This window comes from Plectropomus leopardus, chromosome 19, assembly GCF_026936395.1.
Source record: "Plectropomus leopardus strain MGB_pleo_1.0 chromosome 19, ASM2693639v1, whole genome shotgun sequence".
NCBI classification, from domain to species: Eukaryota; Metazoa; Chordata; class Actinopteri; order Perciformes; family Serranidae; genus Plectropomus; species Plectropomus leopardus.
The window spans coordinates 510,250-534,982 of record NC_142194.1 but is presented as its reverse complement, the minus strand read 5'-3'; the positions used below and the strand labels follow the sequence as shown (position 1 = coordinate 534,982).

At 43.1% G+C, this 24,733-nt stretch overlaps 3 protein-coding genes, 1 long non-coding RNA gene and 1 pseudogene across 10 annotated transcripts; 4 read left to right on the top strand and 1 right to left on the bottom strand.

The window, feature by feature from the left end:
* Positions 1 to 1,071: 1,071 nt before the first annotated feature.
* On the bottom strand, positions 1,072 to 21,909 carry LOC148186265 (uncharacterized). Its single transcript, XR_015775011.1, has 3 exons — positions 21,850 to 21,909; positions 2,028 to 2,256; positions 1,072 to 1,347 (listed from the first exon to the last, which is right to left on the bottom strand). It is a non-coding gene; the product is annotated as an uncharacterized LOC148186265 (long non-coding RNA).
* LOC121964505 (microfibril-associated glycoprotein 4-like) lies at positions 1,412 to 5,464 on the top strand (annotated as a pseudogene). Its single transcript, XR_015775010.1, has 6 exons — positions 1,412 to 1,496; positions 2,053 to 2,223; positions 2,657 to 2,695; positions 3,445 to 3,541; positions 3,622 to 3,786; positions 4,902 to 5,464. The product of XR_015775010.1 is annotated as a microfibril-associated glycoprotein 4-like (transcript).
* LOC121937711 (H-2 class II histocompatibility antigen, A-U alpha chain-like) lies at positions 6,041 to 11,042 on the top strand. The gene is made up of 4 exons (XM_088070195.1): positions 6,041 to 7,368; positions 7,875 to 8,132; positions 8,800 to 9,078; positions 9,799 to 11,042. Exons 1-4 carry the CDS (start codon positions 7,311 to 7,313, stop codon positions 9,978 to 9,980), a joined length of 777 nt encoding a protein of 258 aa, XP_087926321.1. The 5' UTR covers positions 6,041 to 7,310; the 3' UTR covers positions 9,981 to 11,042.
* On the top strand, positions 11,474 to 16,357 carry LOC121939687 (H-2 class II histocompatibility antigen, E-S beta chain-like). 4 transcript variants are annotated; one of them, XM_088070192.1, is made up of 5 exons: positions 11,474 to 12,088; positions 13,016 to 13,303; positions 14,228 to 14,593; positions 15,456 to 15,585; positions 15,693 to 16,357. In XM_088070192.1, exons 1-4 carry the CDS (start codon positions 12,034 to 12,036, stop codon positions 15,569 to 15,571), a joined length of 825 nt encoding a protein of 274 aa, XP_087926318.1. In that variant the 5' UTR covers positions 11,474 to 12,033; the 3' UTR covers positions 15,572 to 15,585; positions 15,693 to 16,357. The 4 variants fall into 4 exon arrangements, with proteins under 4 accessions (XP_087926318.1, XP_087926317.1, XP_087926319.1 ...); XM_088070191.1 differs by having other exon boundaries at positions 11,485 to 12,088; positions 15,719 to 16,357; XM_088070193.1 differs by having other exon boundaries at positions 11,491 to 12,088; positions 14,282 to 14,593; positions 15,719 to 16,357.
* Positions 17,522 to 24,733, top strand: minpp1b (multiple inositol-polyphosphate phosphatase 1b). Of its 3 annotated transcripts, XM_088070178.1 has the most exons (7): positions 17,523 to 18,056; positions 18,911 to 19,096; positions 19,259 to 19,453; positions 19,837 to 19,934; positions 20,981 to 21,111; positions 22,548 to 22,681; positions 23,556 to 24,733. In XM_088070178.1, exons 1-7 carry the CDS (start codon positions 17,666 to 17,668, stop codon positions 23,807 to 23,809), a joined length of 1,389 nt encoding a protein of 462 aa, XP_087926304.1. In that variant the 5' UTR covers positions 17,523 to 17,665; the 3' UTR covers positions 23,810 to 24,733. The 3 variants fall into 3 exon arrangements, with proteins under 3 accessions (XP_087926306.1, XP_087926305.1, XP_087926304.1); XM_088070180.1 differs by lacking the exon at positions 20,981 to 21,111 and having other exon boundaries at positions 17,522 to 18,056; XM_088070179.1 differs by lacking the exon at positions 20,981 to 21,111 and having other exon boundaries at positions 17,522 to 18,056; positions 19,715 to 19,934.

Here is a 24,733-nt window from a genome sequence, read left to right as displayed (position 1 = left end):
ACGAGAGAGGACGACGACCTTCGTCCTCCTCAGAGACGGTGTGAGGACAGCTGCTGTCACTTTGCTACACTAAAAATAAAAAAGACACCCAAAAGGACAGTGGGACGACTGCTTTACCGACCGTTTTGTTCATCTGAGTTTGTCGATCTGCTAAAAAGAAACTCTGATCACGCAGACGCCAAAGTGCTGAAAGACACAAACACTCCTCGGCTTTTGTCCGCTCGTTCGGTGACTCTTTGCGTCCATAATTTCATTATCGTCTCCCTGACAAAAGAATGAGGATGTTTGGGTTTGAATAAAGAAAAACTCCTCATTTATTTCATTCACTATTTTTTGCAGAGATGATCTCACAGATGACGTAAAAACAAAAACACTGAGAGGAAAACGCAGCTGACCGTTCACTTACAGAATCAATAAATATCTGACGTCATGAGCCAGACATGCGATTTGTATATGGTATAATTTGTGTGAACTGATCAACAATCTGTGTTTTAATGTGCACTCTGTGAATGAAAAACAAAAACATAAGAATTGAAAACTCACCAAAATATTTTTGCAAATATAAAACGCAGCTGCAAATACACAAACACATCCAGCTTATATTTGTGGATTTGCATTTTCCTCTCACCTCATGCTGCAACATTCACTTAAACGTTCATTTTCTGCTGAGAGAAAATATCAGAAGTCGACTCCAGATGCAGCAAATCAAAGGTGCTCTGAGCAGCTGAGCTCAGTGACCATCAGTCACCTGTCAGCACAGGTGACGCCCCCTAAACACCATATAAGGGCAGCTTTAGTGCCGAGTGCAAAGAGTCCAAAAAGACGGGACAACAGCTGAAAGAAGAAGAGAAATTGACGTTCTGTTAAAACTTTTCAGTACCCAAATGTAATATTTCAAAATAATTTAAAATATAAATAAAATAAAAATATATAATAAAATATAATATAAAATATATAAAATATAAATATAAAATAAAAGCAGAAATTCCTCATACAGGCAGTTTATATGAGAAGCTGAAAAAATGTTGTTTTTTATTGTTTTTGCATCAGAAATGACACAATTAAAAAAGATAGCTGTCAATTATTTTTTAATTAATTAACTTGTATATTTTCATATTTTAGCACTCTGACACCTTCTGACGCATTTTTCTGACCTCAGTCAGCGTCTCGATCACTCGTTACGTTTTCTCTGAGAAAAGCTAAACTAAAAATAATTACAACAAATTGTGGATCCGAGCAAAAACAAGGTACATTTTGTTCGTGTATCGTTGACTTCTTCCATCGACCAAAAACAGGTCGGCCTGCGGAGATCGAAGTGCAGAGCTCTGGATCAATGGGAGCTTTCCTCTGAGTCCAAAATAAACACACAAACACACACACACACACACACACACACACACACTGTTTGATTATTGTGAAACAGCAGAAATTCAGTCATTTAGAAATAAATCAGAGACGCTGAAATCATCAGACTCCTCACAGCTGCAGCCATGAAGGTGAGACTCACACACCTGTCTGTCTGTCTGTCTGTCTGTCTGTCTGTCTGTCTGTGTCTGTGTGTCTGTGTGTCTGTGTGTCTGTGTGTCTGTCTGTCTGTGTCTGTGTGTCTGTCTGTCTGTCTGTCTGTCTGTGTCTGTCTGTCTGTCTGTGTCTGTCTGTCTGTCTGTCTGTCTGTCTGTCTGTGTCTGTGTGTCTGTCTGTCTGTGTCTGTGTGTCTGTCTGTCTGTCTGTCTGTCTGTCTGTGTCTGTCTGTCTGTCTGTCTGTGTCTGTCTGTCTGTCTGTCTGTGTCTGTCTGTCTGTCTGTCTGTGTCTGTCTGTCTGTCTGTCTGTGTCTGTGTGTCTGTCTGTGTGTGTGTCTGTCTGTGTCTGTGTGTGTGTCTGTGTGTGTGTCTGTGTGTGTGTGTTATGTATGTGTGTGTGTGTCTGTGTGTGTGTGTGTATGTGTGTGTGTGTGTGTGTGTGTGTGTGTGTGTGTGTGTGTGTGTGTGTCTGTGTGTGTACTTTTTTTTCTGGCATGTCTCCAAACCTGTGACGTCACCTCTGTCTTCCAGCTGGTATCAGTCGTCCTCCTGGTCCTGGCTCTGCTGTCCACCAGCGCCATTCTGGTGACCAGCACGGACCCCGCCCTCCCCGCTGACTGCAACGACATCCATCGCCATGACAACTGCCGACCCAGCGTGGTGTACACCATCTATCCCATCGGAGCCACGTCTGCCGTCCAGGTACTCGCCGTCGTCTCTGGGACTCAGGTTGACCTGTAGAGGATTAAAGTGCGAAGACATGAAGACAAACACAGATACGACTGTAACACGCAAACCTGATGAACCACAAAACTAATACAAATATGCAGCTTTTATGTCATAATCCCACAAACGGAATAACAGTTGCCTGCTGCAAGCGAAATATGCAACTTCCTGCAAATGTCCAAAAAAGACATCCATAAGATGTCCAGAAAAGACATCTATATGACGTCCAGAAAAGACATGTCATGCAGAAACAACATCTATGTGATGTCCAGAAAAGACATCTATACAAAGACATTTCTTATGACGTTTGTCGTAGGCGACTGCTCTTGTGTTTGTGGGACATTTATTATGTTTTCGGGTGTTATAACTTGTGTGTGACGACTCTGACTGAGTGTGTGTTTGCGTGTAGGTGTTCTGTGACATGGATTCTCAAGGAGGACGATGGACGGTGAGTTTTCACTTTACCCTTGTGTTGTCCTGGGGTCAACCTGACCCCAAATTAAATCTTTTCCCATCAGAATATGTTTTTTATACTTCTGTAAATAAGGTCTTTGGGCCCTAAATTCCAAGACGAAGGGAAAATGTGTGGTAATGGGTCGGACTCACGTAAGACTGAAGGTGTAACGCAGGATTGATTGACAATTAATACAATATGCTTTAAACAGCAGTCAAAACAGGGCGGGGTCAGAATGTCCCCAGAGGACAAAAGGAGTATGGCGCTCGGGAGGACAGTGGACTTGAAGTCACTGCCGAGCGGCTTTTAAATATTGACATCTGGACAAAACAAGACACGAGAGACGCAGAAGGGTTCTTCAGGTCAGTCTGCAAACCTCGAGGCCGCTTCAAGGAGGACAGACGATTTTAGCTCTCATCTGGTCTGGGGACGCCTCGGGGTCCAGCAGGATGTCTGGGGGACTTTGCTCAGCCTGTGGCCTCCGAGACCCAAACCCCCAATAAGATGAGGAAGATGGAATGATGGACAGGAAGGGCGTCACCATGAGACTCCATGTCCTCCCAAAACTCAGCTGTTGCTTTCTGTTTTTCTTTAACGTATCCTGAAGTGGGAAGACGGCGGCAGCAGCGTGAGGTGACGAGTGAACATGGTGTGCGGATCTCTTGGATCCACTAACAGATGTGTGCGTCTCATTTTGAATTTCTCCGTAAAGCTGAGCTGTCAGATATCGTCTTTGTGTCCAGGTGTTCCAGAGGAGGATAGACGGCTCGCTGAACTTCTACAGGCCCTGGAGTCAGTACAGGACGGGCTTCGGTAACGCTGCCGGAGAGTACTGGCTCGTTGAGAAAGACACCGAACCAACAGCTGCGACCTCATGAGACGCACGGCTGACTTCTACATGTTTGCATGTCTGTTTTCAGGTCTCGAGGTTCTCCATCACCTGACCATAAGGGCGAACGAGCTGCTGGTCCAGATGGAGGACTTTGACGGAAAAGAAGCGTTCGCTCGTTACTCCTCGTTCTCCGTCGGCACTGAATCTGACGGTTACAGACTGAATGTGTCTGGATTCATTGACGGGGGAGCTGGTGAGTTTACCCCCTCTGATGCTCACATGAGGACGTCGCATTTTGGGTTTCCTGCACCCTAAACTTGATTCTGCTCAGCTTAGACCTGCTGTCCTCTTTCATGGACACTTTTTTTGCCACCAGAGATATGAACAAGAGTCCCTTCGAGTCTTCAGACTCAAAGGTTGCATGAACTTTCTTGAGGCGGACCAAAAGTCCTCCTTCAGAGCCTCCAACAGGTTTGTGCTTTGGTGACAGACGCAGCTGCTGCTGCTGCACAGTCATCCACGAGAACATTTTTTAAATATCCACCCATCCATTTTCTTCCGCTTATCCGGGGTCGGGTCGTGGGGGCAGCAGCCTAAGCAGGGAAGCCCAGACTTCCCTCTCCCCGGCCACTTCGTCCAGCTCTTCCGGGGGATCCCGAGGCGTTAATGGCCAGCTGGGAGACGTAGTCTTTCCAGCGTGTCCTAGGTCTTCCCCGGGGCCTCCTACTGTTGGGACGTGCCCTGAACACCTCACCAGGGAGTCGTCCTGGAGGCATCCTAATTAGATGCCCGAGCCACCTCATCTGGCTCTTCTCAATGCGGAGGAGCAGCGGCTCTACTCCGAGCTCCTCCCGGATGACCGAGCTTCGCACCCTATCTCTAAGGGAGAGCCCAGCCACCCTACGGAGGAAGCTCATCTCGGCCGCTTGTACCCGCAATCTTGTTCTTTCGGTCACTACCCAAAGCTCATGACCATGGGTGAGGGTAGGAACGAAGATTGACCGGTAAATCGAGAGCTTCGCCTTTCGGCTCAGCTCCCTCTTCACCACGACATATTGATGCAGAGTCCACATTACTGCAGATGCTGCACCAATCCGCCTAGGGGAGGGACCAGTGTAGCTCACAAGACCCCTATGATGACAACTATCAATGGTCCAGAGCTTCCCTCTTTATATTTTTAAATAATATAAAAAACAAAAAAATAAGACATTTTAAAACATTTTTTAAATAAAAAATAAGACATTCTTAAATAATAAAAAATATAATAATAAAAATAAGACACTCAGGGGCAGAGTCTTCGTAGTCATGGTCGTGTCAGCAGGGTCATCGTCAGCGTTAAACACTGCGGTCTGTGCTGCGTTTCTGCAGGAGACTCTCTGGCTTTTCAAAACAGACAGAACTTCTCCACCTTCGACAAAGACCAGGACTCTGACGAGAGCTTACACTGTGCCAGAAAATATCTGGGGGCGTTCTGGTACAACAGGTGTCACCATACAAATCCCAACGGGGTTTATCGCTGGGGGGGCAGACGACACCATCTATGCAGTCGGAGTGGAGTGGAAAAGTTGGAAGGGTTTCAACTACTCGCTGAAGACCATCAGTATGAAGATCCGTCCTCTTTAGGTCTGCGGGACCAACGTCCAGCAGAGCCTCAGCTGACGGTTTGTCTTCTCTGTGACGTCACGTCATCTTCACAAACAGACACAAAGAGTCTGATAGCATGCTGATAACTGAGTGCACAGTTTGGAGTAAAAATGACAAATAAAACATTAAAATAATTAACGCTTGTTGAGAAAAGTCGATCTTCGGTCTGCAGCCACTCAAACTCTCAGCTGTAAAGTCAAACTAACGAGTCTGAACTCAGCATTCGGTGGAAGTTTCGAAGCCCTGATGTGAATTATGATAAATAATCAATAAATGACTTCACTTTGTCTTTGTGTCTGTTTGGAGGACGCTCGCTCTGCTTCCTGTTCACAGACAGACATCAGCATGAATCACTGCCCTCTGGTGGTCACTCAGACAAACTACAACTCCACCTTCAGGGGAAAATACACACATCAGCGGCGGTGGAAGAAGTACACAGTACACAGTATACACAGAGTACTAATACCAACCCGTGAAAATACTCTGTCACAAGTAAAAGTCCTGCATTAAAAATCTTTCTTAAGTAAAAGTAAGTGCGTACAATCAGGAAAAATAACTTAAAAGTATTCAGAGTAGAAGTACTCAATGCAAAATAAATAAATAAATAAATAATGTGAAAAAACACACGAAAGACCCAAAATTGTTTAAAGAAAATTTTTAGAAACACCTCAAAAAAACTCAAAATTATTAAATAGAAAAAAACAATAAAACATCTCAAATCATTAAAAAATAGAAACATCCAAAAAGTTACTTTTTTAAAAAAAGAAAAAAAACACCCCAAACATTATGTTAAAAAAGAAAAAAATCCTGCAAAGATTTTTTAAAAATATTTTTTTTTAGAAATCAAATAAATAAATATGTAAATTATCACAAAACTTCAAAACTCTCGGGAAAAAAACCTCTAAATTTTCATCAGAATAGTCAGCAGTTATTCCTCTGTCAACTGACTGATGGACCGTTGTGCTGCGATGAATCAGCTAATCATTGCAGCTGAACTTGTAAGAACAGTCTGGTCATTTATTTTCTAACACAACATTACCTGTTATACATTAGTATAATATTACACATATACTTTTACATGCAATAAAGTTCCCTATTTCTGCTTTATTCTGATTCTGAAAAGGTTCTCTCAGTGTTTTACTCGTGATTCAGCTGCAGAAAAGTTTTGTTTCAGGGACAGTTTTAACTTTCCTTCTCACAAGTTTGCTGTGTGAATTTAAATCAGTAGAAACAAAGAATTAACAGAAGAGAGGTGATTATACTGTTATTTTTCATTTACAGTCTGAGGCTTCCTCATATCACAGAAACCTTTCTGTCTGCAGCAGATTTGATCTGGAAATCAAACACGCGGTCAAACCTTCAGCAACACGCGTCAAACTGATATTAGTATGATATCTATATTTTATTATTATATTTATTATTAAAATATTATGTTTTTAAATGTGAGACAAACGAGTTTACGAGCCGGGTTTCTCCTCTTCAAACACCAGAGACTTCACCTCCATAAATATCCTCACATGTCACAACATTACACACCTCAGAGACACACCAGCGTTTTTAACGCTGCCCACTATCACGTCCTGTTGACTCACACAGAAAATCAGAAACACCATCAGTAAAACGGACTCCACTCAACAGCACCACAAACACAATGAAGATCTCAGCCTCAGTGAAAAATAATTATAATAGTTAACAGGCTGCAGCTGTATTTTTGTCATGTTTCAGTATAAAGTATCCACTAAGTACCACCGAAGTGCGATGAAAAACACAACAAAATCTCAGTCACACGAGCTCACTGAAACTGAAGTGTTGGGTTGGACAAGCATACTTGGAAGGGTTAAATCTGTCTGGAGTGTCTGCAAAGCAAAAGTCTGCGGGCGTTACACTGTGAGAGTGAATGAATTATTTTAGACAATCGGATGTTTGAATCCTATTTTTCAGTTTTGATAAAACATTGTTTACTCTTTCAAAACGTGATTTAACTTTTTCAGATCTTATTTCATTTACTCATAACCACAAAGGCTTTTATTTTGAAAGATATGTTGCATGTTACACATCTGGTTGTTCCTACTTTGACACTCATGAACCGGTTTAGTTTCACTTTCAGACTGTGTCGTTTCTAAACTGGACCAAATGGACTCTTCACTGGTGTTACTGGTTGTGGGTCACCTCTTCCACACAGCACATGCAGGTAAAGCTTCCTCTGATGGTTTTGTCCTTCATATGTCTCAGGAGACAGTGGTCCCTGGACACAGGCATGCAGAGGACCCCAACCACCTCTCCTATCCAGCAAGACGCAGAGACTCTATAGATGTTAAGCCTCTTTAAGTTGTGGTCTCTTTGTAGTCAGTGAGCGTCTTTGTGGTTGTGTTTCTTTTTTTTTCATCTGTGGCTGTTTTGACTGTTTTTTTGGGACATTTTGAGTGTCTTGTCTCTGTAGTTTCTTTTCATTTCTTTGCGGTAATTTTGAGTCTTTTTGTGGTCTTTTTGTATCTCTTTCTGGTCTGTTTGAGTTAATTTGAGTGACATTTTGCAGGTAAATGTGTAGGTGGGCCCAATGTGTCAGAGGGCCCCCCTCTGGACTCTGGACCTGTACTGGGTGTGGCCATTCAATAATCAATTCATGTGTATAAATGAAATATAAGTGTGAAGCAAAGAACTAAACTGACTGTCTGTTTTTGTGTTTTCCTGCTCCAGCTCACCATGAAGGAACGATGTTTTATGGCTGCTCTGGGTCTGGTGCTGGTCAGGTGCAGTTACACTGGGATGGAGACCAGCTTGGATATGCTGACTTCAAGGAAAGACGAGCCATTTGGACGGCGCCGCTGCTCGAGGAGCTTGAAAGTGTCTTTTTCTCTGGATTTTACACGCTGGCTCTGATTAGCAAGGAGAGAGTCTGTAAATTCTATCTCGCTAAAGCTGTGCAGATCGACAAGAGTCCCACTGAAGAAAAAGGTAAAGACCGAAGACAGAGTTTAGTTTAGTCAGCGTGGGTCTCCGGGACAACACGTTTAAAGCGTTTTCCGACCAAACAATTACCGTAGCTCCCTGAGAGGAACTGCCTACTGAGGGGTTCCTGAGACCTGCATACCTCTAAAGCAGCGATACTCAACTTTCAGCTCACGGGCCACATCTGGCCCCCAATAGGGCCCCTGGTGGTCCCCCAGCCATTTTTTAATTGACAACAAAAATAAAGTGATTGACACTGTGACTGTTTTTGTCCTTTTAGTCTCTATAAAGTGTCAGAGACATAAAACAGCATCAAAATAGAGCTTGTTAATCAAAAAAAGGGCCAGAGGAGGATCCCCCACACCCCCGACAGAGGACACAGCTGAGACACTGATGTCCTAAAATCATAAAATCAGAGAAGCATAAAAAAATAACAAAAAGTAAAATAAAGTTCCTAAAAGGTTCCTCTGGTCCTTTAGACCGAAAGGATTCCTGTGATACCCATACTGATCCAGCAGATTGGAGTCATTTCACACGTTTCTGAAGTCCTAAAAGTTGGGTCAGAGATGTGTCACAGTCAGGAGTGCTGTCCTATCTTGATAAATACAGCGCCCATTTTTGGAACACAATTGAGTTATGCCCCTAACAAACCATGTCCTTGTCTTTCCAAAAGCCCCGACACTGCTGGTGTATCCCAGGGAGGAGGCAGAGCAGGGGGAGGAGAACACCCTCTACTGTTACATCCGTCACTTTTACCCCCCTTTCATCAATGTCACGTGGACCAGAAACGGTGCTGAGGTGACAGACGGTGCAGCTCTCAGCAACCTCTACCCTGAGACGGACGGGACCGTCAGCCAGCTGGCCAGTCTGTCTTTTCGTCCACGCACAGACGATGTGCTGGACTGCAGCGTGCAGCATCAGGCTCTGAGCCGCCCTGCCAGCACCACATGGGGTAAGATTCAGGTGAACTGGACTGCGGAGGTCCAAATTCACATGCAGGGACATGTAGCCTACAATATAAGCAGCTCGCTGAACAGACGCATTAAAAAAGGCACTGCCTAAACATTCAGAAATGTGGCTTTTTTGACGAATTCACTGTGCTTCTTCTGAAAATATAGTAATAACACGATAGAAAAAGAACAGAGCAGCCAGTATTTGTCTGCACAACCGAATGTGTTTTTGTCTTGCAATGACTCGTATTTTTAGGGTAGTCAACATATTTTCGATGTCACACTGATGTACCGATGGCTCAGACTTCTCAAGCCTCGACAGTATGAAAAAAGGCTCCGTGGAGTGACTGGCCACTATCCTGGAAGGCTGTCTTCCCAAAAATATGCTACTCGCTCCCCTAAACAGAGGCGCAAAGCAAATTATAAGGCAGAATGACATCATCAGATCTAAAAGTAGGGACATTCAACCTACTTTGCTTCGGGGCCACTTTTGGAAAATGATAGGAGGCCAGGGGCCAGTTGCAGGAGCGCCATGCATGTTTGTAGGATTTTGAAAAATTCAAAAAATCCTGGATACAAAATCCAAAATGTTCTGGTTTTCAAGACATAGAAAGGGTATTACAGAAAGCTTCAGGTTCCGGATGGTTCGATTCCTGCAGCTGAGCTTCATCGTCTAGGTTTTTCTAAACATTTCTGCGTCACTCTGTTTTTTTCCCTACCAGCACCGCCTCAGAGGCCGGCGGGTTCTGCAGCAGCGTGGGTCTGTCTGTCTCTGGGACTCATCTGTTTCGCTTTGGGGCTCATCCTCTTTATCCTTTCAGCCAAAAACTCCCGATATTGGCTGGCTGACTGCTGGCGGGCTGTGTACCACAGGGTTGCTGGGTCCCAGACTGACAGTGAGTGATGTATGGGACTTCCGTATCATTTTGAGACATATATATATATATACACTGTATATACACACACACACACACACACACACACACACACACACACACATATTTATACATATATATAGTAGCTTTAAAAATATTATACATTGATATGATTTCCTACTTTCATAAATATCAAATATTCATGAATATTCAGACTTAGTTATTTACTTATTTATAGATTTAAATGTCAGGTTTTTGTCATGATGCCACTGTGTTTTATTTGGAAAAAAAACTCAATTATTTTTAATTTACTACATCCTAAGAAGTTGGGGTTTTTTTAATGATCACAGCCTGGGATATGTCAATAATTAGCAGCAACATTAATTTTCATACGTTATTTTTTGTGCTGTGTCAGGTATTCAAACTCGTATCGCTCTCCACACAAAACGCACTTTTCAAAATCAAGCTTTAAAAATGATATACGTTAATATGATTTTCTACTTTTTTGATTTAACTTTTTAAACCAACATCAGTCCTGATCATAAATATCAAAGATTCATTAATTTTGAGAATTTTAACCCTTTAAATTTCAGGTTTTTGTCATGATGCCACTATGTTTTTAGATTTAAAAAATATATATATCCTCAGTCTCCTCCTCCTCAGTGTGTGAGTGTAGCTGCTGACAGTCTGGGATCTGTCAGTGATCAGCAGCTACATTGACTGTGACAGGTCACCTAGTGGAAATAGCATGTATTTCCTCCATATGCCAAATATGGTCAAAATGACCTCATCAGGTGGAAAATAGTCAAAATGACAAATTCAGAGTCAAAAGCCCAGAATGACACCCAGAAATAATACAAGTCCTGTTTTTCTGCTCTGATGGCTGTGGGATCAAAAATGTCAGTTTGAATGGGTTTCAATGGAGCATTTTTGGACCTGAACAGTCTGAATGTAACTATTTAGTTTCCACAGTGTATTTTAGACTTATTGTAGGAGCTGAGCTGCAAATTCACTGTGTCACAATGTTGCTTATGTGTTCTTAGTTTTGGCTTCTAACCCATTCTTCAATAAAACGCCGTTTAACAAAATGACCACTGTAGCATTCATTTTTCAAATCATAATCATAAACAGGACAGGGAGTGAAACTCTTTATGACGAGCTCCAGAAGCAACTAACAAAGAGAACAACACAGAATTACAGAAGGATTTCTGTCGGTAGGAAGCATATTAAGTTTTCTTATAAGCGGAGTTCTTTTGTTGGCTGGTTTTGCCCTTACAAGATCTCCGTGAGAAATAATTACATCGACTGTTTCAGTGAACACAATGGACCCTGAGTCTGACACCAGATCTCAAAGTGTCATTTAAAATCACACTTTGGCCTTTTTAGAAAATGTCAGCTTGGTTTGAAGGGTTGATGTGATTTCCCAGCACTGACGATAACTGTGATATTCAAAAAATGAAATATTGGTTTGATGTTAATAATGTTAATAATCAATCAATAATTTACTTTTTCCCATTTCTGCTTTGTCTCCCTCCTCGAACACCATGTGGTTGTCTTTTTACATCCTTTACATTTTTTTAAAGAAAACATGCCTTCCAAACCTGCCTGTTTTCTTTAAAAGATGAAATAAAAGTTAAAGAGAAAAAATGCCTATTTTTATTCTTTAAAAACTGCCAAAAAATGAAAAAATATAGGCCCAAAATTTTTAAAGAAAAAACAAAATCAGAAAGAGTGTTAATCTGTTTTCTTTAAAAGTTGTTTTTTTAAAATAAACTTTTAGTTCATGCAAATGCTTCATTTTTTGCCAAATTTTACAGGAGAGGTAGAAAAAGTAATTTTGATGAAACATCAATATTCTCAGCTCAGATTTAGTCTTTTTTCTAACAGAATCGTTTTTTCCACATGATGTGGGAATTTGATATTTCTGGCTGTGATAAATGGCTTAATTTTGGTGATTTTTAAAGAAAACATGCCTACGTACAGACGCCTCAGGAATTAAACTTCACCCTATCAACAGCTGACTCTTCCCCAAGCTGTGCTGTGATTGGCTGAACTCCCAGTTCCTGTTCTGTCAGGTTGAACATGGATCTGCGTCTTCATGTCCTGCTTCTGCTCTTTCCACTTCAGCAACAAACAGGTAATAAACGGGCGATTCAGAGGCTCAGACTGATCAGACCTGACCGTCAGAGCAGGAGACGGCCTCAGAGAGCAGAGGACGGAGGACAGGCTGTCAGAGACAATGTGATCTCAGAGTTTCAGTTTATGGTTTCAGCCCTGACGAGCAGTTCCCTCACAGAGCCTCTGAGAGGGAACTGTGAGACAGTGTGTCAGTGAGACAGACGAGGACGGCTCTAGGCGGCGTGGACACGAAGGGGCTATGTCCCCTTAAATGCTCCACCTGCCCCGCTAACAATCTCACTTTAAGCTGCTGTTGTCACAAAAGCAAGTAGACTCAACTTGCCCAAACATTTCCAATTTTAAAGTGTTTCCAGGATTTTAGGACGTTTCTCAGATTTTGGGACATTTCTCAGACTTTAGGACATTTGAGGATTTTAAAATGTTTCTAGGACTTTAGGACACTTCTTGGATATGAGGACATTTCTAGAATTTTAGTACACTTCTTGGTTTTAGGACATTTTCAGGATTTTAGGAAATTTCTCAGATTTTAGGATGTTTTAAGAATTTAAGGATGTTTCTCGGATTTTAGGACACCTTCAGGTTTTAGGAACATTTCTAGGATTTTTGGACATTTTGCAGTATTTTAGGACATTAGTATCTCAGCTGTGTCCTCTGTCGGGGGTGTGGTGGATCCTCCTCTGGCTCTATTTTGATGCTGTTTTATGTCTCTGACACCTGATGGAGACTGAAAGAAGAAAACTGTCCACAGAGACAATCTCTTTATTTTTATTGTACATTTGAGTATTACTGCTATAGTGCGGAAAAAGGGACAAAACTGAGCTTGTGTATCAAAAAGTTTTGGATAAAAACACAGTTCAGCATACATGCCTCAACAGTAACTCATATCACCCCCCACATCTTTAACCATTATTGTTATTCACTCCAGAGTTGGCTGCAGATGGAAAATACTTCCATATTCTGAAGACGTGCCAGTTTATAGAGAAAGGCTTGCAGTATGAGGTGCAGTACTACATTAAGTACCAATACAACGGCCGGCTGCAGGCGCTCTACAACAGCTCTACAGAGACGGTGGTCGGATTCACAGAATATGGACGACAGTTTGCAGACACTGTAAATGAAGACCCTCACTACCTGGAGGTCAGGAGGCACGACCTGAACTACTTCTGCAAAATCCAAACTGCTCTGGTGTACAAAGACATTCAGGGCAAAGCAGGTATGTAAAGTCTATATTTGAAAATATGATCATCTGTATTTACTGTTTCTCACTGTAATAAAGGGTTAAAAGGTGTTTTTTTAAAATTTTAGATGAGAAAGAAAAAAAAAGAAAATGTAATCACCAAAACTTTTTAAAGAAAATTTTTATATTTTTATTTCAAAGGGAAAAAAATGGCCAAAAATGTTAAAGAAAAAATAAAATCTCCAAGATTTTTAAAGAAAAAGAAGAATCACCAAGTTTTGCAAAATCACCAAAATTTTAACAAAGAAAATGCCAAAATTTAAAAAAGGAAAAAATAAATACAAAATCCATCCATTTAAAGTTGTACACCCCTCCCATAATCCATAAACAAAATATAAGTCCCTCCCTGTTGCTTAAGAATTATATGACAAGCCTCTCCCCTTTTGCACCCCCCCATAAATAATCAACAGTCCCTAATAATGATAAAAAGACCTGGATCTAATCACCTGTCCATACTTTACTTGACTATGATTCCCCCACTTTTAACAAAAATACAGACAGTTCTTCCGACTCTAGTCAATAAATGTTTAGTGAAACAGCAGTGCTTGTTCCTCAGAAAGGAGGATCCCGCTGAACCCCCTCACAGAGGTCTGGGCTGAGCCCCCAGCTGTCCTCAGATCCTAGAAATGTCCCTGGCAAGCACCCTTCCAACTAAAGACGATTAATTATCAGCTAATGATGAAGGAAACGCTCCAGCTTTCCACAGATTTGGAGAAAGTCTACCTTGTGCTGAGGTTACAACGAATGTTGCCATAAACATTTTGGGGCTTCCTGTTTGTTTGTTTGTTTACATAGTTTATTTAATAAGTGACATATTAACAACAATAATAATAATAATAATAGTAAGAGATTAAGTGGTAGATGAATTGACGATGGAAACAGGCAGTTTTACCTCCTCAGTGAAATGTGACGATATCGGCATTGATGAGTCCATCGTGGACGTTGTAAAAACAGGCGCCCTGACGGCGTTTCCTCCCGTAGTGCCTCCTGTCACCAGGCTCGCATCGGTGAGGTCCGGCTACAGCGGAGACGCCGCCGTTTTGGTCTGCAGTGCCTACAACTTCTACCCCCGGCACATCAGACTGACCTGGCTGAGGGACGGAGTCGTCGTCCCCGACCCTGCAGGTGCGGTCATCACAGAGATGCCCGGCGGGGCCTGGCGCTACCAGATCCACTCACAGCTAGAAGTGACCCTGAACACAGCGCCCAACATCAGCTGCATGGTGGAGCACGCAGGGCTCCGGCAGCCGCAGCTGCTGCGCCTCGGTAGGCCTCAGCGCTACACGACAAAATACTTCCAGGACAAAGTTTCACTTTTAGTGCACATATCTGCCAAATAAAACGCAGATTCAGAGTATTTAAAACCTATGGGCTGAACGGTTCATTAGATAAGAATGTAGTCTGTGAGCCACTTCAGATTTTAAAAAACACTTGTTTTGTGGTACTATGATGCTTTAGAATAAGAAAAATGATAGTAATGATAATAACATTATTAAATAATGATAAAAGCAAAAATTATCTTTTTTTAAAAAAAAATAACAACAGTGGATAAGCTATTTTTTATTATTATTATTATTATTATTATTAATGTTATTGTAATTATTGGAAAGGTTAGGTGTAGTGTTGTTGTTTTTGTTGTTATTTTAATAAATAATAATAGTTATTGTCATTATTATCAGACATTATAAAAATAAAATAATTATTTTAAAAATGAACAGGAATGATTCTTATTGGAAATATCAATATTACTGTTGTAATATACGTCATGCTCCTAGTGTTTTAATGTCAGTCTTATTTTTGTTATTTTAATAATAAAATAAATAAATAATTTCTATTATTTGAAATAAAAATAAAAACAGCTTCATTTTTGTTAATAATTTAAATGATAAATAATTATGAATACAAATAATTTCCATTAGTGAATGTGAAAAGTTATTGTGGCCGTAGCAGGGATCCCGCTGAGTCACTGTGGCGGTTTACACCGCCGCCTCACTAAAGCCGAGCTGAGCTGAGCCGAGCCGAGCAGGTCACAGGCTGAGGGATAGTTGGAGTTTGACAGCTCGTAGTTGTTGGTTGTTGTTGTTGTTGTTGTCGTCATCACTGTGAATGACAGTTTGTGTCTCTGCAGGTCAGACTGAGCTGCAGTCCCGGCCCCTGGGCTCTGCAGTGGGAGGATCTGTCCTGGGGGGGGGGTTGAGCTTTTTGCTGTTCGCCGTGGCGTGTTACTGGAAAACGACTCACTGAGCAGAAACTAGCAGGTGGGAACGAACTCTACTTCGTATTTCAGACTAAAGTAACCAAAGCGGTTTACAGGATCAGTGAACTGATTCATTACTTGATGCCTGTTTTTTTCCATGTGGATCAGTAAAGTCTGATCTCAACCTTTGGCAGAAAACAACGGCAGAACGAGTCCAGAGCTGGTTTCCAGTCTGACCAGTCCAGACGGATGTGTGGCCGCCATGCCTGAAGTCCAGCAACGTCATCGAGGCCAGTTCTAGGCATGGGCACGAGGGGGTTTTATGGTGTTTTTTAGATGTTGGGATGGTTCTCAGACTTTAGGACGTTTGTAGGATTTTAGGACATTTCTGTGATTTTGGGACATTCGGGTCTTTAGCCCTGGCATCCCGGATCAGGCTGCTGCACTGGACAGGTGGACCTTGTTAGGAGCCTCTATGACACAATTCAAAAAAATCACTGAGATGATGCCATCAGCAGCAACATGTCCAAACAACCAGCTGGTGATTTTAATCAACGCAGCCTTCAACTCCAAAGATGAAGCAGGATCAGGGACAAATGTCATTTTTTCAAACAAAGTTTAAAAAATAAATCTACCTTATCAGCTGTGTCCCCTGTCGGGGGTGTGGGGGATCCTCCTCCGGCTCTTCAGCGGCACAGAGATGAGACCAAAGTATGAGACGTCCTGCCTGTCAGCTGATATCATGTAGAGAAATAATCATTCTTAGTTGTGTGTCACAGCGTGTACAGTGTGTGTCTGTGTAAAATAAACAGCTTTTAGCAGATTCCTCATCACTAAGAAGTCATAATGACAGTATTGTTATAATATACGTTAAAGACGGCGGTGTGCATGGACGCAGTGGCTTTGCTCTCCCGTATTATCCTGCTGAAATGATACACCGACTGTGCAATATCCATTTATTTACTGCTGTTAGAAGTTATATATATATATACACACAAAAAACAAACTTCTCTTGGCCCAGGTGTATGGATGCACTGACACAAAGTGCTCTGACCAGTCCACATTTCATCAGGGACATCTGTCCTCTAGGACCGTTCACATTGATACCATATCAGAGTTTGAGAGATTTTTAAAGAAAACTTTGGCAATTTTGCTTTTTAAAATGTTAGTAATTTTTGAATCTTCAGAGAAATATTTTTTCTTATATAAAAATGTTTTATTATTTGTTTTGGTAAAGAAAATATTTTGGTGATTTTTGTTTCTTTAAACTTTTGACGAATTTTAAGGAAAACATTTGGGTGATTCTTATTTTCCTGCATGTTTTTTTGTGATTTTTAAAAGGAAACGTTTTGGTGATGTTTAAAGAAGAGATGCACGTCTTCTTTGAAAATCAGCACAATGATCCTGTTTTTTCTCCTGGTCTGAGGTGGACTGACGGAGTCTGAAGTGTGCTGTGGTCTGACGAGTCCACGTTTCACACTGAAAAAGGACAGTTAGTTTTCCTGCACACTTTGGTGTGCTTTGCTGCATTTATAGTTTACCGATTTTTTTTAAACCCTGAAGAGAGCTAAACACATCCATGATGTTAAAAATGACGCTTCTGCTTAGAACAGCTTTTATTTTGAAAATAAAGAACGGGTTGATTCTTTTTTGTTTCGGCTTTTATTTTGGATCATGTGAAACGGAAGCTGTTTGATTAACGGAAACTCGACGCGAATGTTTTCAGGGATTTTTAAGTTAAATGACGTCACTCCGGTACTGTATGATGACGTCATACGCAATATTAGTACCACAGTAACCGCCTGCGTGTATTTCTACTCGTATGTCGAATATATTTGTTGTAGTTTTACCGGATTTAAAAACTCCGGAAGCGTTTTTGTGGGACGTCGGAGGTGTGAAAGGTCACAGGAAGCCGGAACATCAACAGAGCGGAGCCGCTCCCGCTGTCCCGCTGTCCCGGTGTCCCGGTGTCCCGCTGTCCCGGTGTCCCGCTGTCCCGGTGTCCGGCTGTCCGGCTGTCCCGGTGTCCCGCTGTCCGGCTGTCCCGGTGTCCCGCTGTCCCGGTGTCCGGCTGTCCCGCTGTCCCGGTGTCCGGCTGTCCGGCTGTCCCGGTGTCCCGGTGTCCCGCTGTCCCAGTAAACATGTCCTCCTCCGCCGCCGGGCTGCTGGCGGCTCTCCTGCTGCTCCTCCCCCGCCTCCGCGGCTCCTCTCCGGGCCCGGACGTCCCCAGCATCGCCGGGTACTTCGGCACGAAGACCCGGTACGAGGAGGTGAACCGGCAGCTGCTCCGGGACCCGCTGACCGTCAACCGCTCGGTGCTCAGACCGCCGCCCACCGAGCGCTGCTCCCCGGTTCACCTCACCGCCCTCATCAGGCACGGCAGCCGGTACCCGACCGCCAAGAACATCCGCAGGATCCACAAACTGAGCGAGCTGGTCCGGAGGGAGGCCACCGGGGGGACCGGGGGGACCGGCGGCTGGCTGCAGGACATCCAGAGCCGCTGGGAAATGTGGTACACCGAGGACATGGACGGTGAGCACCGGAGGGACCGGCGGGACAGTTTAACTGCTCTAACATATTATAACATCACATATACTGTTATTATATAACATAATATAACATCACATATACTGTTATTATATAACATATTATAACATCACATATACTGTTATTATATAACATATAACATATTATAACATCACATATACTGTTATTATATAACATATAACATATTATAACATCACATATACTGTTATTATATAACATATAACATATTATAACATCACATATACTGTTATTATATAACATATAACATATTATAACATCACATATACTGTTATTATATAACATAATATAACATCACATATACTGTTATTATATAACATAATATAACATCACATTCACTGTTATTATATAACATATTATAACATCACATATACTGTTATTATATAACATAATATAACATCACATATACTGTTATTATATAACATATAACATATTATAACATCACATATACTGTTATTATATAACATAATATAACATCACATATACTGTTATTATATAACATATTATAACATCACATATACTGTTATTATATAACATAATATAACATCACATTCACTGTTATTATATAACATATAACATAACATAATCTAATATAACATCAAATATACTATGATTATATAACATATAACATAATATAATCTAATGTAATATAACATCACATATACTATAATATAACATAATATAATTTAACAATATAAAATAACATAATAAATGCCGAAATACTGCCAATAATCATGCTGTTACATTAATAAATTATTATTGTAAATAATACATTTCCCCGTCCTTCCCCTTGTCGTCCCCCGTGTCCTCGTCCTCCTCAGGTCAGCTGGTGGAGAAGGGCAGGGACGACCTCCGTCAGCTGGCGAGACGTCTGTCCGTCCTGTTTCCGTCCCTCCTGTCGGAGGACAACCTGAGGAGGATCAGCATGAGGAGCAGCTCCAAACATCGCTGTGTGAGCAGCACGGAGGCGTTTCAGGAGGGACTGCAGCTGCACTGGGGACGCACAGGTGAGACACGGGCGAGACATGGAGGAGAGACAGGCAGGGGAGACACGCAGGCGAGACACGCAGGCGAGACACGCAGGCGAGACACGCAGGCGAGACACGGAGGCGTGACACAGGCGATCGTGGACCACCTGACCACCAGGTGATGTGTCTCTGTGTCCTCAGACGTGCAGTACAGCCACCAGGTGGACGACGAGCTGATGCGGTTTTTCGAGCATTGCCGTGGTTACGTGGAGGGCGTGGAGAACAACCGCACGGCGCTGCTGCAGGTGGACAAGTTCAAACAGGGGGACGAGATGGACAGAGTGAGGAGGAGGACGGCAGAGAGACTGGGCCTTCCTTACCACCGCCTCACACCAGGTGAGACAATGTAGAAATGTCCCCACAATGTAGAAAATGTCCCCAGTGTTAAAATGTCCTCAGAGTGCTGGAAATGTCCTGAGACTGCAGAAATGTCCTCAGAGTGCTGAAAATGTCCTCAGACTGCAGAAATGTCCTCACAGTGCTGAAAATGTCCTCAGACTGCAGAAATGTCCTCACAGTGCTGAAAATGTCCTCAGACTGCAGAAATGTCCTCACAGTGCTGATTTTAGGTTGTGTTCGGACTTTACTTCCTTGCAGGATTTCGAAACCTCAAATTTAAGTACACGTATGCGGCACACGTGCACTTGGTCCAGCTCAGGAATGTCCTGCAGGACAGATGTCCAGCGCTGAGTCTTTGTCCGTCTGTGTGTCTCCTGCAGATCTGGTTGAAGCGGCGTTCTTCTTGTGCTCGTACGAACTCTCCATCAAATCGCGTCACTCTCCGTGGTGCTTCCTGTTCGACGAGGACGACGCAAAGGTACACACACACACACACACACACACACACACACACACACACAGAGACACAGACACACACACACACACACACACACACACACACACACACACACACACACACACACACACACACACACACACACACAGACACAGAGACACACACACACACACACACACAGACACAGAGACACACACACACACACACAGACACAGACACACACACACACACACACACACACACACACACACACAGACACACACACACACACACACACACACACACACACACACACACACACACACACACAGAGACACACACACACACAGAGACACACACACACTCACGCGCACACACACACACGTGTGTCTCTGTATCTCTGTGTGTGTGTGTGTGTGTGTCTCTGTGTCTGCGTGTGTGTGTGTGTGTGTGTGTGTGTGTGTGTGTGTGTGTGTGTGTGTGTGTGTGTGCGTCTCTGTGTCTCTGTGTGTGTGTGTGTGTGTGTGCGTCTCTGTGTCTCTGTGTGTGTGTGTGTGTGTGTCTCTGTGTGTGTGTGTGTGTGTGTGTGTGTGTGTGTGTCTGTGTGTCTCTGTGTGTGTGTGTGTGTGTGTGTGTGCGTCTCTGTGTCTCTGTGTCTCTGTGTGTGTGTGTGTGTGTGTGTGTGTGTGTGTGTGTGTGTGTGTGTGTGTGTGTGTCTCTGTGTCTGTGTGTGTGTGTGTGTGTGTGTGTGTGTGTGTGTGTGTGTGTGTGTGTCTCTGTGTCTCTGTGTGTGTGTGTGTGTGTGTGTGTGTGTGTCTCTGTGTCTCTGTGTGTGTGTGTGTGTGTGTGTGTGTGTGTGTGTGTGCGTCTCTGTGTCTCTGTGTCTCTGTGTGTGTGTGTGTGTGTGTGTGTGTGTGTGTGTGTGTGTGTGTGTGTGTGTGTGTGTGTGTGTGTGTGTGTCTGTGTCTCTGTGTGTGTGTGTGCGCGTCTCTGTGTCTCTGTGTGTGTGTGTGTGTGTGCGTGTCTGTGTCTCTGTGTGTGTGTGTGTGTGTGTGTGTGTGTGTGTGTGTCTGTGTGTGTGTGTGCAGGTGCTGGAGTACCAGTGTGACCTGAAGCAGTACTGGAAGCGTTCTCACGGTCATGTGATCAGCAGTCTGTCCAGCTGTCCTCTGTTCCATCACGTCTTCAGGACGCTGGACAAGGCGGGACGTCCCCGCAGGTCGGTGACATCACAGGACGCTTTGGGGACGCTCTGGATGAGAAACTCTGCGTCGATGCCAGTATTTAAATAACGTGGCTGATTTGGGGTTCATACGGCCACGACAAACCCGGTGAAGTCATGGAATTTGCATATAGTAATTTCCAGGCCTGGAAAAGTTTTGAAAACCAAAGTATACCCTAAAAGTTTTGGAAAAATCCTGGAGTTTTGAATCATAAACCTTTTTTTGACCGTCAAAAGTGTAACTTAGTTTGACGTTTAAAGAAAACGTGCTTTTAGAGAAAAAAAAAATCTTTTTTTTGTTTAAAAATCAAAGAAAAAATTGAAAAAAAGAAACTTTTAAAAGATGAAAACAGGCAGTTAATTAAATTTAAAATCCAGCCATTTGAAGCTGTTTGCCCCCCCAGAGCTTAAAAAATGAGCTGACCCCATAAATGAAGAACAGTCCCTAAGTTATATTGAAATATCGAGCTCTGATCCTGTTCTGATTTCATTGTTTTTGTAAATGTTATATATTTTGAAAGCTGTTTCATAGTAGATGAGAAAAGACGGAGTATCGACGGTCGTTTCAGAGAATGTTTGGTCTTATTCACTGGACGAAAAGTCCTGGAAAAGTCCTGGAAGTCGTCTGTTTGTTTGATTTTCACAAAGAAATAAGTCCCATGAGGCTCTAAGGTCCTGGAAGATGACAGTAGATAAATAACACTGACCTGGAGAATTCTGGAAGGAAGGACTGACCTGAGGAGTCGATCAGCAACAGGAGTCCACCGAGGTGTCCCTCCTGGTCCCTCTTGGTCCCTCCTGGTCCCTCCTGGTCCTGGATCTTGCTGATTGAATCTCCTCGTGAGCTCTTCTGTGAGCTTCTTCTCACCAGGTGTCACCAATTATCACCTCCTCCTCTGCTCCTCTGCTCCTCTGCTCCTCCTCCTCGACTCCTCCTCCTCCATTCAAGCAGGCTGCAGCCACTCTCAGGGCTCACACAAACATTTACCAAAACATTTCCAGGACTTTTCCAGGCCTTTGATTCAGGTGTCGAAGACGTCCCCTGACGGGACGCTGGCTGTGGGGGAGGGGCCTACAGCTTTAAACAGCTGCATTTTTACATTTATTTTACTGCTGATATTTAAAGAAATATGTTTGATTTTGGACTTTTTAAAAAAAAATTAAGAAAAAAAAAATCCTGTTATTCTTAAAGATTTGGGGGGATTTTTAAAGAGAAGATGTTTTCATGCTGTTTCATGTTTTCTTCAAAAATCTCCAAATGTGACACATCGTGTGTTATTAAACAGGTTGAGAAAAGGTTTTCAAAACGTTTCTCTCAGAATTCTTCCTCTGAGCTCGTTTATTTCTCGCCGGCTGAAATTATCTGTCATATCAGAGAAAAACTCGTAATGAATGAACTTTATTGATAAGCGGCGACTGTCGGTGTCCATCAGGTCCACGGACGCGCCACCGGAGCCCGCCTCCATCCTGGTGGGTCACGCCGAGACGCTCCTCCCCCTCCTCTCCCTGCTGGGGCTCTACAAAGACCAGACTCCGCCCACCGCCGACAACTACCAAGCACAGCACGGTACGAAGCCCCGCCCCATCCTACGCCCCGCCCCCGTCCTACACCCCGCCCCGTCCTACACCCTGACGACTGATCTGTAACACGTTACGCAACATTACAAGACCAAATGTTAAAGAGCTCTTTAAAAAAGTGCCTGATCCAATATCAAAAAAGATTTTTAAAAAGCATTTTAACCCTAAAGTGCTTTTTCCAGAAAAAATACAAAACATTTGCTTATTCAACGTTTAACACGAACAAAAAAACCCTTTAACATTTAGAAAAGTTTAGTCTCTCACCTGTCTTTGCTTCTCTCACCTGTCTTTGTGTCTCACCTGTCTTTGTGTCTCACCTGTCTTTGTGTCTCACCTGTCTTTGTGTCTCACCTGTCTTTGTCTCTCACCTGTCTTTGTGTCTCACCTGTCTTTGCTTCTCTCACCTGTCTTTGCTTCTCTCACCTGTCTTTGTGTCTCACCTGTCTTTGTGTCTCACCTGTCTTTGTCTCTCACCTGTCTTTGTGTCTCACCTGTCTTTGCTTCTCTCACCTGTCTTTGTGTCTCACCTGTCTTTGTGTCTCACCTGTCTTTGTGTCTCACCTGTCTTTGCTTCTCTCACCTGTCTTTGTCTCTCACCTGTCTTTGTGTCTCACCTGTCTTTGCTTCTCTCACCTGTCTTTGTCTCTCACCTGTCTTTGTGTCTCACCTGTCTTCTTTGTCTCTTACCTGTCTTTGTGTCTCACCTGTCTTTGTGTCTCACCTGTCTTTGTCTCTCACCTGTCTTTGTGTCTCACCTGTGTTTGTGTCTCTTACCTGTCTTTGTGTCTCACCTGTCTTTGTGTCTCACCTGTCTTTGTGTCTCACCTGTCTTTGCATCTCTCACCTGTCTTTGTGTCTCCCAGGTCGAAGTTTCCGGACCAGTCGTATTGTCCCGTACGCCGCCAACCTGCTCTTCGTCCTGTACGACTGCCAGCGAGGCCCACGGCTGCAGCTGCTCATCAACGAGTCGCCAGTTCGATTCCCGGGACTGGAGACCGAGGACGCGCCTCTGTACCGGGACGTGCGGGCCACGTACCGCCACCTGCTGGACGGCTGCGACTTCCACCGGGAGTGTGAGGGGCGGAGCGGCGGCCGAGGACCCAACACGGAGCTGTGAGGGACGCCAGACGGGACGTCTTCATCGATACGTCCACATTGATACCCCAGCGGGAGGCGCTTCAAATCACATCAGTTTGTCTCCAAACCCCGCCCCCCCGCACTCTGAGCGTCCAATCACATCTGACCACCAGGTTGAACCGTTAGCAGAGTGAAATCCTTGCCGTCTCTTTTTACCGTTTCCTTCTGTGATTTTTGGCGGACCCTTTAATCTGCTGAGGATGGACAGTTTCTGGTGGCGGTTCTTCTTCTTCTTCTTCTTGGTGTTTTTTATTTATTGATTCGATGGTCATGTGACGTGCGTCGGTGGCGCTGCAGCTCCGGTTCTGACTCTTCAGGGTTAATTTATTTTGGATTTTTTTCTTGTTTACTTCTGATGTCATCGTGCCAAAATGAGTTTTCAAACTGGTGTCAGGTTTCACTCGGTGCTTCTTCTCGGTTTGACTTCCTGTGGACGGGGTTCCCACGGTCCTGGAAAAGTCTTGGAACTAGTAAAAATCATTGAAAGTTCTGGAACATCGTGGAAATGTGTAGCGTGTAATAAATTAAATGACGATAACGGTGAATTTATTTTCTGTAGCTGACGACATAATGAAACTCGCTGTTTTTTGTTTTCAGTGTTTAGTTTTCTTTATTTTCTTTGTGTTCGTCTCTCCCATCATGTCTGTGATTTTATTTTCTTAAATTTTATTATTTGGGTGATATAACAATAATCAAAACGTGGTTATTTTCCTTTTTATTTTTAGGAATGGACATTTTCTTCTAAATTACAAAAATGATTTTATCAGCTGAAAACAGTAAAAACAAACATTGTTGGATTTTTACATTTTCAGCAGACTTGAACACATAATTGGAGACGCTGAAATTAATTTTGGATCTTATATGTTTGAAAAATGGAGGGGAAATGAGTCAAAAAAAATGAAAA